Source organism: Emydura macquarii, unplaced genomic scaffold (genome assembly GCF_026122565.2).
Source record: "Emydura macquarii macquarii isolate MOO-44397 ecotype Brisbane River unplaced genomic scaffold, CSIRO-AGI_Emac_v2 contig_3603, whole genome shotgun sequence".
NCBI lineage: Eukaryota > Metazoa > Chordata > Testudines > Chelidae > Emydura > Emydura macquarii.
In genome coordinates, this window is record NW_027133740.1 from 1,558,496 (window position 1) to 1,572,473 (window position 13,978).

The 13,978-nt window shown below is 44.6% G+C and overlaps 1 protein-coding gene across 1 annotated transcript in view; it reads left to right on the forward strand.

Annotated features, from left to right (window-relative positions):
* Positions 1 to 13,978, forward strand: part of MCF2L2 (MCF.2 cell line derived transforming sequence-like 2) — a 159,755-nt gene that overhangs the window by 13,666 nt on the left and 132,111 nt on the right. Inside the window, 7 exon segments of the mRNA XM_067536595.1 lie at positions 651 to 800; positions 4,675 to 4,799; positions 6,735 to 6,849; positions 8,723 to 8,842; positions 9,949 to 10,140; positions 12,944 to 13,135; positions 13,590 to 13,733. Coding sequence (XP_067392696.1) covers positions 651 to 800; positions 4,675 to 4,799; positions 6,735 to 6,849; positions 8,723 to 8,842; positions 9,949 to 10,140; positions 12,944 to 13,135; positions 13,590 to 13,733 — 1,038 coding nt within the window.

A 13,978-nucleotide genomic window follows, 5' to 3' on the forward strand; every position in this document is an offset into this window, starting at 1 on the left:
ACGCAACGTTGTGTTAAGTTTTCAGTAACGATATGGGCGAAGGAATGGAAGGGAATGACAAGTAGAGATGGGCATTCTGGATTTGTGCATCCTGCCACATGGGAGGTAGACAGATACTCTCCAATCAGCAAGGATCTGACTATAAAGACATTAACCGGTCTTGCTGAGTATTTCAGTGTCCTCTCTGCCTAAACAAAGCCTTACCTAAATGCTTTCAACACTGCAGAATGTTCTAGTGGGCATTGAACAGGACTCTTTAAGTTCTAATCTTGGCTCTGACACCAACCCCCTGCGGCTTGGGCAAGCCACATTAGGTCTGAGAATTTCCCCAGCAGGGAAATGGAGGTGATTATACCTGTTGATCTACCTTATGTAATGATGCACTGCCTGGGTTGTCAGCAAGACTTGCACCTGGGACCTTCAGCACTACAGCACAGAACTCGATCACTTGAATTAAGGGACTAACTTCATTAGCTAGTAGCAGTAGTTATCTGTTATCCCATAGTGGACCATCCACTAGAGGGCGACGTGACACACTTCATCAGTCTGTTACATTCACCACTTCGAAGCACAGTACCGTACACTAAGTAATACTGTTGGACTGTGAAACAACCAGCTTGTGACTCTGTGTAATGCCACTGCTCTTCCAGGCCATCGAGAACTTCGCCATGACAGTGAAAACGACAGCACAGATGCTCCAGACCTTTGGAACCGACCTGGCAGAGACTGAGCTTCCCAACGACGTGCAGTACACGGAGCAACTCCTCTCCTCCCACACAGGGCACCACAACAAGCTGAAGGTGAGCAATGCTGTGTAACCGCCCTGCCCCTTGGGGCAACGTAGGGTTTCCCAACAGCAGGGTTTGCGCTCTGCATTGACTCCGCCTCGGCTTGCTCCAGGGAGGAGTTAAAAATAAAGTGCCATTCTTTTTTTTCCAATGTAACTAGTAATTCCTAAAGCTCTTTAGGAAGCTACAGAAGCTGGCATTAGATTAATGCTAGAGGCTGGCCCACAGATGTGTTAGAACGAGAGTACTGACTCTTTGGGGTTGCCTGGTAGAGGAGTGGCAGGGCTGCGTTGCCTGTGCCGTTTGGAGACAGAATGGGTACAAATTTTACCGAGTGCTGTAGGCTGGCTCTAAAGGTCAGTTTCGCCTCCTTCCTTTCTGACAGCAACACCTGACATCAGCGATCTTACTTAACACAGTAAGGCTGAGTGGGATGAGTCTCAGTTCTGAAATATCCACGCTCCCTGGCTGTGTCTCTGCCAGCATCTTTCAGGAAACCTGGCGGTTCAGAGCAGGTCCAGATGACTTGGTGGTAGAAAGCACGCACGTTTCTCTACTCTAGCGCTGCCATTGTTACTGACACCAAGGGAGCTACACAAGGGCTAGTGCCCAAGTCGGGAGAGTGCCCCAAAAAAGGCTGATAAAGATCAGATCTAGGCTGGTGCCTGTCAGAACGGGAAAAGTAAGTGCACAGGAGGGAGAAGTAGCAAACAATACTTTCACTGGATAGGTAAATCAAATAAAGGGGAAAATGGAATAGGTCACAGAGCACATTAGAAGACAGGACCTGCGACTTGATTGCAGGAGAATGGATTGAAAAGGATTTCAAAGTGAAAAACTGAGAGTAAGCATTAACATCAAAAATTAATGCATTAACACATGGAGTTGCCCAAAAACACGTAACTACAGCAGGCAAGGGCACTCCTGCAATCCATTTGGCATGCAGACAAAAGCAACAGACAGTGAGGAAATAAACTGAGGTTTCGCAAGAGCAGGTAATGACCCCCACTCTCCTCTCAGAGCCAGGATAAAAACCAGGGCTGCAGGCTCCCAACTGCTTTAACCCACCCCCGTTCCTCACTCAGAGCGAATATTTTTACATACCGGTTAATAACATTTTCACATACCACATACATACGTAACATTAATAACGTTTTTACATCCCGGTTACGTTTTCCTTTATACTGTCTCTGTTTGCTAAAATCTCTCTTGCTGCTATTGATTTCTGTGGGAGCAGGAGCAGGCCTTAGCTAGTCAATGTGCTCTTGAGATGCCGCTGGCAGAGATAACTGTGCACCAGAAGGATACTAAATAGCTATTTCAGTTCACTGAAGTGAGCACCCTTTGCTGCATTGCATTTTTTTTCTCATGGCAGCTTTGGAAATTCAGCATTTTGAAATCAATTGTGAAGTCAGCCTAGAATAGATTGCTGAAAGCATAGAGCCTGTTTCACAGCCCAGTGAAATCAGTGGAAGTCTTTTCATTGACTTCAGTAGGATTCAGTAGGATTAGGCCCTTCATCTGGTGGGGGCATGCCAAGCAAGGTAAGTCAGTGTCAAAGGAGCTTTGCTGCAGAAAGTGGAGGAGAACAGCATCAACTAAACTAATTCATATACATAACTGGAGAAGGAAATATAGTATTAGGATTTTGTCTGAAGGAGGGAAGCACTAAAACAAAATTGAATTTTTATTAATTCACAAAAATCAATGGAACAGCTCTCTGCCATCTTGCTATTCCCTCGTCCCCGACTCCTTTCCTGAGCTTCCTCTAGTGTTCTCAAATAGGCATTGCACTGACTCACTCCTGCTCTGTTCTGTTAGCACTGAACAACAACATCGGTCACCCCCAAGGATTTAAAAGAGAGGCTACTTTCCTTTGTGCAGCCCAGCTCAGTGTGGGAGGGAGAATGAAGCACAGTGAGACAAAAACTTATGAAAGTAGCAAAGACTTTTTAATGGAAATCCTCACGAGACTTTAAAATGCATTTCAGAGCAATTTTATGCTCTAGTTACTTACAGTTCTATTCCACACAAAAGGAGCCATGCTGTAGTTAGAACCCAGCAGCAAATTGCACAAGGCCACCAGTGATACTGAATCAACCTCCTTTTAATCTCTGGTCAAAACAAACTTCAAATGACTGCTCACCTAGTGCCGCTCACTAGATGCCATCTTCCTTGGGTACTTATCTGGCCCCCAGTACCACAGTTCCTGAGCACCTCACAATGTTTAATGAATGTATCCTCTGTGAGGTTAAGGCGGTGCTATTATCCCCATTGTACAAAGACATTAAGTGACTTGCCCAGGGTCACCCAAGAAGTCTGTGGTGACACAGGGAATTGAGCTTTGGTCTCTAAGTCTCACGCTAGTACCCCATGGTGTTCAGTGATCATTCAGTGCTTAAGGTACTTGCAAGAGATCTGCTTTTTCTGTGTCCAGTGCCAATTGGCTGTGCATAACACCAATACTCTGTCTGGGAAGCTGAGCCTCTTAGAGACAGTCCCCCAATACTCCCACACCCTAATCATTAGACTTTCCTTCCTCTCTTTCCTGCCCTTATCCCCTGCTGGAGATTGAGACCCTGCACTTGTTGAACTTCTTCTGCGGACGGCATTGTAAGCAAACCATGTCCAGCCGAATTCCATTGTGTGTGAGGACATCTCAGTGTTGACACTTTTCAGCCTTGTAAACTCTCTAAATTACAAATTGAAAGGGGTTGCTTTTAATAGCTGGATCCCAAGAAATTACAGTTTAAAACGACTAAAAATATGTAGTTTAGAATCACAAGAAATGGAAGGGCAGCTCTGACTGATTGTTGTCTTTTTTACAGCAAACTTAGGGCTGTGACTCCCTCTGTTTTAGTGATAGGGTTTTTTCACATACCTTACGACTCCATGATTAAAGCTAAGCAAAATAACTGCAATTATTAACCATACTTATTTTATTATTAAAAAAGGAAGAGAAAATATTAAACAAAAGAACAGAAATCACAGAACCCAAATGATAAACCGGTTTACCTCGGTTATTGGTTTTTTTTATGCCTTTTTGTGGAGAGTTTTTAACAGAGATTATACCTTTGTGAATGGGCCCATGTCAAGGAGAGCCCTTTTTTTTGGGCAAATTGAGACCACGGTTTGATTCCCCAAATTATTGAGAGTCCAGTCTTGGTATTTTGTAGCTACTTAACTATTTATAAATGGGTAAAATAATTTGTGTAAAGGAAGACGAGGACCTGTTGGTTATCAGGGAAGACAACAGTTTATAGATGGGCAAGGTAAGCAGTTAGAACTAATCCTATGGTCACCATGTGTGGGGTTGGGAAGAAATTTTTCACCAGGTCAAATTGGCAGTGATCTTGGGGGGGTTTCTCCTTCCTCTGCAGCGTGTGGGTGTGGGTCACTCGCTAGGATTATTTGGGTATATCTCATTTAACCATTTCCCTGCCATTGTGCGGGTCCTGAGCACTGGTCTCTTCCAGTGGCACCCAATAATCTAGTCCCCTGGGGTTGTAATATTTTGGTCTAATTTTGGTGATTGGGTTTAGTATGTGGGTACTGGGCGGTGTTGGTGGCCTGTGATATACAGGAGGGCAGACTTGCTGATACAGTAGTCCCTTGTGGCTTTAAACTCTCTGACAAAAGGAGAATTTTGGCCATTTAGAAACCCAGAAAACTCAGAATTATCAAGAGACACCAAAATCATTACTGTCACTGAGCACATCTGGCTGCCTCTCTTTGTTTCTAGGCAGGCCACTAAACAAGCACCTCTGGCTTTGTTCCAGACTTCAATCCCTCCAAAAATATCCTCCATTGGCATTGGCAGTGCTTCAGTAACCTGGGGTTTGGTACAACCTTATTTGAACTGGTGTGTGTGTTTGTCTCTCTCCAGGATGAGCTGAAACTAGCTGTGAAGCAGGGTGCCACGCTGCTGACGTGCATTAGAGAGCCAGTCACGCGGAGCGCCACGAGCAGACTCAATCCGGATGAGCTAGAGAACGTAGCTACAGTGGAAAGGTGGGTGAATTGGGATTACATCCTCCAGGTTGCTAACTGACCCCCTGAAAAATGCAAATGTGATTTAAATCCTAATTTGAATAATTCTTTATAGGTAGTTTGTAAACAAAATATTAAATCATTAATTCACAGGTCGTTTATCGGATAGGTTACTGGATGTTCTGTACGAGGAAGGTCCAGTTATGAGCCATTCATTGGTGAAACTAACGGGGCTAGTTCAAAGAAACCTTGAGCCTCCTTGGTCCTGTTTGGTGAGGTTATTGACTACAAGGCCCAAGATTTAATGTGCAATCTTACTCTCCCGCCCGCCCGCACACTCTCCTAATCCAGGTGGGAGTGGGGCGTTCCTATATGTGTGTTAAACCAGAATGCTATGTGTGTGTTGGTGGAAACGTGCAGTGAACTGTGAATGGAGATGCTCCTCTTAAACAGAGGTATGGAAGGTTCTGCAATGCATCTCATCCACAGCTGCAATCCAGAGGGATATGTCCCAATTCCCCCTGGAGGGCTCTGGTTAGTGTCCCGGAGTTTACAGTCATTGTGCAGCAGTTTGTAATGCACACCGTTGTGCACTGGAAGCGAAGCACTAAACATCAGCCTGACACTTCAGCTTATCCCAGCTGGGGTGGAGCAGCATTGTCTGGGCTGGCCTTTGGAAACCAGCAAGTGCTGTGAAATGTGTTGTGCCTAGATTTCGCTGCTGCTGAGGGTTTGTGCTCTGAGAAAGTGAGCCATAGCATCGAGTCCAACCGTGCCTATGGGAAATACGTCCAGCTTTCCGTCTGCTGAGAGTGGGTAGAATAATGCATAGAACTTGTTTCCTTGCATTTCAGTTTATCCTTCAGGTTACATTAAATACAATGGGGCGACTCTTGGTTCCCACTGAAGCTTCTGGCAAAACTCCCACTGACTGGAGCGGGATGTGGAATGGGAGCTTTGGAGCAGGTGACAGTGGCTCTGTGTAAGCTCTCTGCACCTTGGTCTGTAGCTGTTCCCTCCTCAGCGTTAGTGATTATTGTTCCATGTCTCCTTTACCCTGACATTTAAACAACTGGCTCGTGCTGGCCTCGTGGGCAAAAGATGGTTGGGGGTTTTCAACTGACTTCTGCTCAGCTCTCAAGTTGTTAGTGTGGTCAACAACCAGCCTTTGGAAATTACAGGCGCTTGATGCAAAAGACAGAAGAACAATAATATGTAAGCAGGGCACATTTACAACTAGTCCAACTTTCATGCTAAAATACTTGCATGCTCAGAGCGTCAGATGATTGCATCGGGGAAGGAAGTTTTTCACGCCACTCCCCCCATACAGCACTGAACAGCTGAGCGGGTACGTTGAGCTACAGTGCTTGCCCTCGAAATCGTTCACTGCCACAGGTCGGATACTGGACTTGATGGATCAGTCTGGAATGACGAGCTATAGGCGCTATATACTTTGAACATTCTTTAAGTGAACGAGGGAAATTTACACACTTTGCACAAAGGTGGAATAAATTAACTTTGTTGAAGAACTAAAAGGAAACTGGGAGGGAGAGAATTCACTCCCGAGTCCTCACGCTGTGTATGGAACAGCTCTGCAGCTGCTACTCCAGCCCAGCAAGAGGGACTGCAGCCCCTGGGCATCTCTTCCATAAGAGTTTGTGACCACTGTATCCATGTAATCACAGACTCATTGGTCACACCCCTCCTCTGGCCCTCTGCGAAACTCCATTCCACATTTGCTTCTGCAGAGTCAGCGTGGAGCCCAGCTCTTCCTCATATGTGTGGTGAAGAGTCCCCAGCACCACCGTGTCTGCCTTCTCTGCTTTGGAGACCCCTTCTGTAATCCCTAAACATCTGGCTGAATTTCCCCTTCTCTGCATAACTAGCTAACTAACTAAACAACAGCAGACTCATAAATATCAAGTCATTTTCACTCTCCAATTAATTTCTTAACAGGTTATTGGCCCAGTTGGATGAAACAGAAAAAGCTTTTGATCAGTTTTGGTCCAAACATCACCTAAAACTAGAACAGTGCCTGCAGCTCCGACACTTTGAACATGATTTCAGAGAGGTATTTTACTTCTTTCTTAAATATAGACTTTCTTTTCTGGTATAATCTCAAATGTTTCCAGATAGCTCTTCTAATCAGTGTATCTTGTTCGTCAAAAGAAAGCTATCTTTATAATGAAATAGGAATCATGTATTCTAAAATGAAAATCTCATCCAGACATCAAATATGACATGGTATCTCAATAAGTCACAGTAAGAAAGGAAGAATTAGAGTGATGCAGGGGCAGGAAGAGTTCACTTCCTAGTAAAATCATTGGGTAGCCTCATGCAAAGTGTTACCATCTTGAAGGAACTGATGTTTGATAAGGAGCTGATCGAAAGCCCACTGAAGTCAACAGAATTCTTTCTATCAACTTCAACAGACTTTGAGTCAGGTCTTAATTGCACAACTAGGGTATGTACGCACTGTCGTGGGCAAATTCGCCACCGTCAGATCGATCTATCCGGATCGATTGAGTGGCAGTGAAGACCCGCTCAATCGATCTGGATGTCAATTCAATTAAACCACTTCCTCAAAAGGCATAGTGCTGTGTCAACGGGAATGCGTTTCCCATCAGCGCAGCACAATGGAGACGGCATGCTAAAGGGAAGTTAGGAAGTCGACGGGAATTACGCAAGCTACTCTGTGTAGCTTGCATAGCTCCCATCAACTGCTGCCGAATTTCCCGGTAAATGTGTACTAAGCCCTAGAGATGGATTAATGCAGAATCCTTAGGTTCCATGCCCTTAAATATGAGTGGGTCAAACTCAGTAATGCATCAAGAACAAAATGGCTCTGTGGTGCGTGGCTGGTTGCAGCCCTCCGCCTTGGCGTAGAGAGGCTTTTCCATTTAGAAGGTAGCTCAAAGGCTCAGTATTAAGTGGAGCACCAAGCCCAGACAAGGGAACAGAAAGAGTCCCTTGGCAGATGGGAGACGTGTGGGGAGGAAGACTGTCCAGGAAAGAAGGCCTAGTATGGGAGGAAGTATCAGTCCAGGGAAAGGATACAAGCATTTCTAGCAGGTACAGATGAGAGTAGGCTATATTTGCCTGTTCATTGTATATGACTTTTACCATTGAATCCAAGCCACTCGTTAATCTGGTGCACTGGTTCAGCAAAAGTCTGCCACGCTTCCTTGCTGCATAAACACACTGACAATTACAGGAGTAGGGTTATTAAAGACCCCAATAATCCTGTGGAACAGCAGAACAGTTTTAGGCTGGATCCATCTCTGCCAAATGTTGGCCAAAGGCTAGGGTGGACATCCTCAGTTATCAGAGTCCTTCAGCCAGAGACTGGACTGAGTGTGCGTCCCCAATACAGCAGGCAAGAAAACTCCTGTCAAAATTATATTTTGATTAAAAAATATGAGGAGAGGGAGATGAGCAGGAATCATCTCCCCCCCCCCCCCCCCCTTTTCTGATCTGCTCTAGTTCCCTGTGCGTTATCACAGAAACTCAAAATAGAAGCATCACATTTTCTGTAGACAGAAGCTGTATCAGCTGATCCAAAAGAGAGCTTCTGGCTGGCTGGTCCAGTAGAAGCAACATACTAAGCAAGTCTCAGGTGGAAGCTGCTCTGTCCTTACACCTATTCACTCAATGATGGAGTAACATGGTAATATTGTACAACCATCTGGCTAGTGTGTCTACCACTGTCCTCTACTGGATGGAATAAGAATTGCTTAATTTTTTATCGTAGGCCCCGTACTGCTAACAGCTCATGAATTTTCTCTGTTACTGGGGCTGGTGCCCGTGGAACAGGAGGATCTGAGTTCTATCACTGCTTTCACCATGAAATTCTGCATGCCCCTGGTGTACAGCGTAGAGAGAGCCATTAAGTCCTAGGAGGCTGTGGATTTGTTATAATATGAAGCTATTTGTGTTTCTTGTAGGTAAAACTGGAACTGGATAATCTGATGGAAGTTCAGGCTGGTTTCACTGACATTGGAGACAGCGTGACTCGAGTGGAGAATCTCCTGAAGGAACGGAAACAACTGGAAGAGAAAGGACAGGTTTGCACTTTACTGGACTTCATATTTCAGATACTGCATATTACTGCTATCAGTCACTTGTAGAACTTTGTCCACATACCACACTTACTTTTCAGAGCTACACAGGCAGAAAATGCAGTTACATACTCCTAAATAGGTATGTTTACAAATGGACATGAGCTCAGCCTTTTAAAATTTGGATCCAGATGTAAAATAGTCCAATCTCCAAGGGTGTTAAGATCTAGTGGTTTGATTTGGTCCGCGATAAAGCCAGGGGCTACTTGCAAAATCTGCTTTTGACATTCCAACACCGACAAAGCTCAGGAGGTTTGGATCTGGGGTGTTGGATCAGGTTTCCCTCTTGAAACTTGAAAGCACAGAGTTAGCAAAAGTTTGAAAAATTCTCCAGTCAGACACCTTTAAATGTTGTTTTACTTGCAGTAAGTATTGTCAGAGCCGTTATTTCCAGCAAAGGATACAGCATGCGTTAAACAACCTTTCTTTTCCAGATCTTTTTGCCTTCTAACTCCATCAGTTAGCCTGCTGTGATAATCAGTAGATTTACCATCATTGGGAAACATCAAGCAAGTGAATCATTTAAATAACACCAAGTTCACATGAACAGCTGCAAAAGCAGAAAATGATTTTTATCTAAAGCGTACGGCTGAGATCCAGGAGACTTGGATTTTCTTCCTGTCTACCGTGGAAGTCTAAATGAGTATAATCTTGCATACTTGCTCCTTCTCCCCACCCTTCTCATTGTGTAAATTACAGCAACGTAGACACCACACATACGTACTGTAACTCTCACCTCTTACACATCACGTCTGAGCATAGCTCATTGAGTCTAAATAGGTGTAGGAGAAGAAGGCATAAATTACAACGAGAGTCCCTTAGACTGACTTCTGGATTTAGCCTACAGAGTCAGCTAAACATCTGTACGACAACTAAAATAAACCAACCTCACAGATCATGAGGCCAGTCTTCAAGGCAGGTGTAAAACAATACATGGTGTCAGCCAAATGAATGCAGTTCTAGGTTTCAGCAGGAATTAGAGAGGAGTCGCCTAGATTTGGCTTGTCCTGGAAGATGTGACGGTTTTTCATTTCTTCTTGTTATTTGCACAGGAACCCTTGGAAAAGGCCCAGTCACTAGCTCTCCATGGAGACCAGCTCATCCAAAACAACCATTACGCAGTTGACTCCATTAGGCCAAAGTGTGTTGAACTCAGGCGCATCTGCGATGACTTTACCAATGAGACGAAGAAGAAATACGATATGTTGGGAAAGTCCCTCGAGCTGCATAAGCAGTTAGACAAGGTGAGCAAGTCTTCATACAGGAAAGCACTAGTAATGCTCAACTGAAAAATATTGAGTTGAAAGATCATACATTGGGGAAAATAGTGAACATGCTTTTCTCTAACCCCAAATCAGCAACTCTGCACAGCTGGAGGAAGATAGCTGCGGAACCAGCCTCAGAAAGGGGAGAGAGAATGGATAGCATAAAATAGAACAGTGGTTTCCCTGAATTATACAGATTAGAACTAGGGTTTGAGGTAAAATAAGTCATCTAAACCTAAAACAAGGACCAAACCTCTATTGGGGCTTGCCCATGATCAGTTCATTGCTTGGTACATTCTTTTGTTTTCAGGCTTCTCTACACCTCTGTGATCTGCCTGGAATGGGAAGCAGAAATGCTCAAATGCCATGAGAAAGTGACTGGTCTTGTGGTATTTTCAGCCGGATCTGGTACAGGAATTACCAGAAACCTCCTGTAAACACCTATTCATGAGATGGCTAGCCCAGTTTTATAGCCCCAAGAGGTTTGGGGAGTTCAGATAAGGTTCAGTTATCTATCTGGACTCATAGGGATTGATTTGAACTGAATGTTAAACCAAGTGAGACAGCACTAATGAAATCCTCTAGTCTCCCTTATGAGTCCATTTACTCAATCCTATGCTAGTGCCAAGGGAGATCTGAAGCTCGTACTATAGCCACACTTACTTTCCGGGCAGATTATTCCTTGTTCATATGTTGGGCCTGCAATCTCGTTGAAGTCAATGGAGGTGGGTCAGTCAATTGCGGCTTGCTGCTTTTCACATCTATAATATGGCGGGGTTTTAGGTGGACAGTCAGGGCCAAGGGCTGTGGAATAGTTAGGATCCTCAACACCAGCTGCTTCTCATGGGAGGTGAGAGCGCTCAGTTTGTCACAGGACGTGATCAGCACGTCACAGGATTGGCCTGTAAATTTAGAGATGAATTCTTTGCAGATCTGGGCTCAGGTACAGGGCACAATTAGTTTACTTAAGGATATTCCTGTTTCCATTTGATGACGACAGCTGTGGATTGACCACAGTGCTGGGTGACAGGACACCTGGATTCTATTTCCCGTTCTGCCCCAGTGTGACTTTGGGCACATCACTTAACCTCTTTGAGCCTTTGTTTTCCCCTCTGTGAAATGGGTACTATATACTTACTTGTCTTTGTAAAGGGCTTTGGGGTCTGCAGGTGAAAATTATATGTGCAAATTATTTACTGATTATTGATGTTACAAATTGCTGTTGGTGATTGGGAATGCAGAAAGAGGTTGCCCCAAGAAGATCTAGGCTTCATCTGAAAAGAGATTTCTGAGGGAAAGCTACAGACGTCTGTGCTGGGAACTTGTCCTAGTTGCTGCCTCTGCTCAGGGCACATAGCTTCTACGGTCCATTAGCCAATTACGCACAGAGGTGGCAAGCCACGCTGCATTCTGGAGAAGTGGCAGGCTCAAGAAGGTGCTGAGGTGTTGGTGCATGTGGGTCTTTGCAGAGTGAGAGTATCTCCTGGAACTGAAGTGCATCGGGCAATTAAACAGTGTGCGTGTCAAATCCAATCTACTGTTTCATGGATGACTTGTTCTAAGTGAATGGAAACCCCTCAGCCAGCAGAGTCTACCTACTGTATCAGCTGTTTACACTATTAGCATAAATCACTGTTATTGAGCAAAAAATAGCTATCCTCTCTACTGCTTTACATACGTGTTGTGGGCTGGATCTTAGTGGGTGCCCAGCTTTCTCAGCTCCCACTGACTCATCAGACAGAAAAGTATGTCTGGCTGGGTCAGGCTATTTTTCAAGTAACAGCACATAATACAGTGTATAGTATATCTACTCACACAGAGTTACAGTACACAATCTGATGTCTGAAGGAACTGTACAATTTAACAGTTGATGAAGGTTTAGCAGTTGTTTTGAAACAGCGAGTTTATAATGCAAACATTTGACTCCCTCGTTTTAAAATCAATTTGGCTTGAAACTTGGTGCATAAGTTAAGCCTCAGTGGAGTTTCTTTTCTTTTGCACAATCACTTTGTGTTTTTGCAGCAGTAAAGATATGAGACTGGTTTTGTAACAGTAGACATTTGGCTATGTTAACAGTGTCGCAGACATTCTGGGGGAGCAGACAGCTGAAAAAGTATCTATTTTTTAACTTTCTTCTGCTGTATAAAAATAATGGACGGTGATTACGTTATTTTTAAAAATGAAGTCATCATCGACAGTCCAATACTTTAAAACAGGTAAGGAGGGAATCAGAGCCCAGCCTGCTGGGAAAGTGGATTGCTGTAGGAATTGCTCTGAGATCCCTCCAAAAACTAGGCACAACAAGGCAGATTAATGATAGAGTGACAGACTCTAGACTTACTTGCTTTTGTTTAAATTCAATACAGTGAGTCAAATTCTGTGCTGGCATGCAACTCCATTGAAGCACAATGCTGAGTCAGTGGGGTTACAGTGGGTCACAGGGCTTTCCCTAGACCTCCCCCCCCAAAGTTCCCCCATCCTCCCAGTGGTCACTGTGTTGCCAATTTAGTGGTTTCCAACCCCTCCCCCTCTGTAAATTTGAACACCCCCTCTAATTTCAATTCCTGAGGAAAACACTGCTGGGTCATATTTGGCCCAATACACTTTATTGTAGTTCCTTGTATTTAATGCACACTGCATCTTGTGTTGACTCTGTTCTCTCAGCATGGGCATGTTGGTTCTGTTGAAGAGTGTTCAGGAAGAGGCAGCAAACCTGTAAGGCGTTGAAGGCTCAGACTGTACCATTATTACGAAGTCCTAATTGCGCTGTTTTCTTTTAAAGGCGAGCCAGTGGTGTGAAACTGGAATCTACCTCTTAGCTTCTCAAGCTGTGGACAAGTGCCAGTCACAAGAGGGAGCAGAAACTGCCCTGGGTGACATAGAGAAATTCCTGGGAACGGCTAAGGAACACCAGTTGTCTAACCCTAAGGAATTCTACAATCAGTTTGACATGATTCTAACCCCGGAGATAAAGGTGAAACTTGTTGAATTTTTACACTGCCAGTTTAAACCTTCCTACAAACCAGCAGGGAATTTCAAAATGTACCCTTCAAATATTCTCTCCTGGCTTCTGTTCAGATAGAAATGTGAAAGGAGATCTAAGAAAGCAAGGTATTCACAAACGTGGACACTTGGGGGAATGGCCTTTACTCAGGTGTGCAGCTCTTATTCACACAAGTAGTCCTTATCAGGTAGCTCCACAAAGCCTGTGTCGGGGAGCGTGTACTGTAGAGGGAAGTACTCAGTGGGTGTACAGTGCCTGCTGAGTGCAGCGCTCACACTATTCTAAGACAGAACGCAGCGTATGTGCCAGCTCATTCCCGTTACCTGCCTAATGCTGCTAGTCTGAGGTTTGACTGCAAGGATCCCGCACCCACACCTCTGTCCATCTGTGAATGATCTCTAATCCACACCTGTTCTGCTTCCAGGCCAATGCCCAAAAAGTTTTACAAAAACTAGAAGATGTGCAAGAAATGTTTGACAAGAGGCAAGTGAGTTTGAAGAAGCTGGCAGCCAAGCAGACTCGGCCGGTACAACCTGTCGCCCCGCATCCTGAATCCTCCCCCAAGCGAGCATCACCTAAGAACACCAGGCCTGCAACATTAGGTAGGCCACGGAAAGAAGATTTTCAGACATGCACCCATTCTGTTCTCACAGTTCGGTTTAGTCCTATAGTGAACATGAAAGCTTGTGCTTGACATTCAGTGTCAACGTCAGAAGCCCAGGCTTCCAAGTCAGACTTAGCAGCCTGTAATTACCAAGATCACCTCTGGAGCATTTTAAAAAAATCTGCATTACATTAGCTATCCTCCAGTTA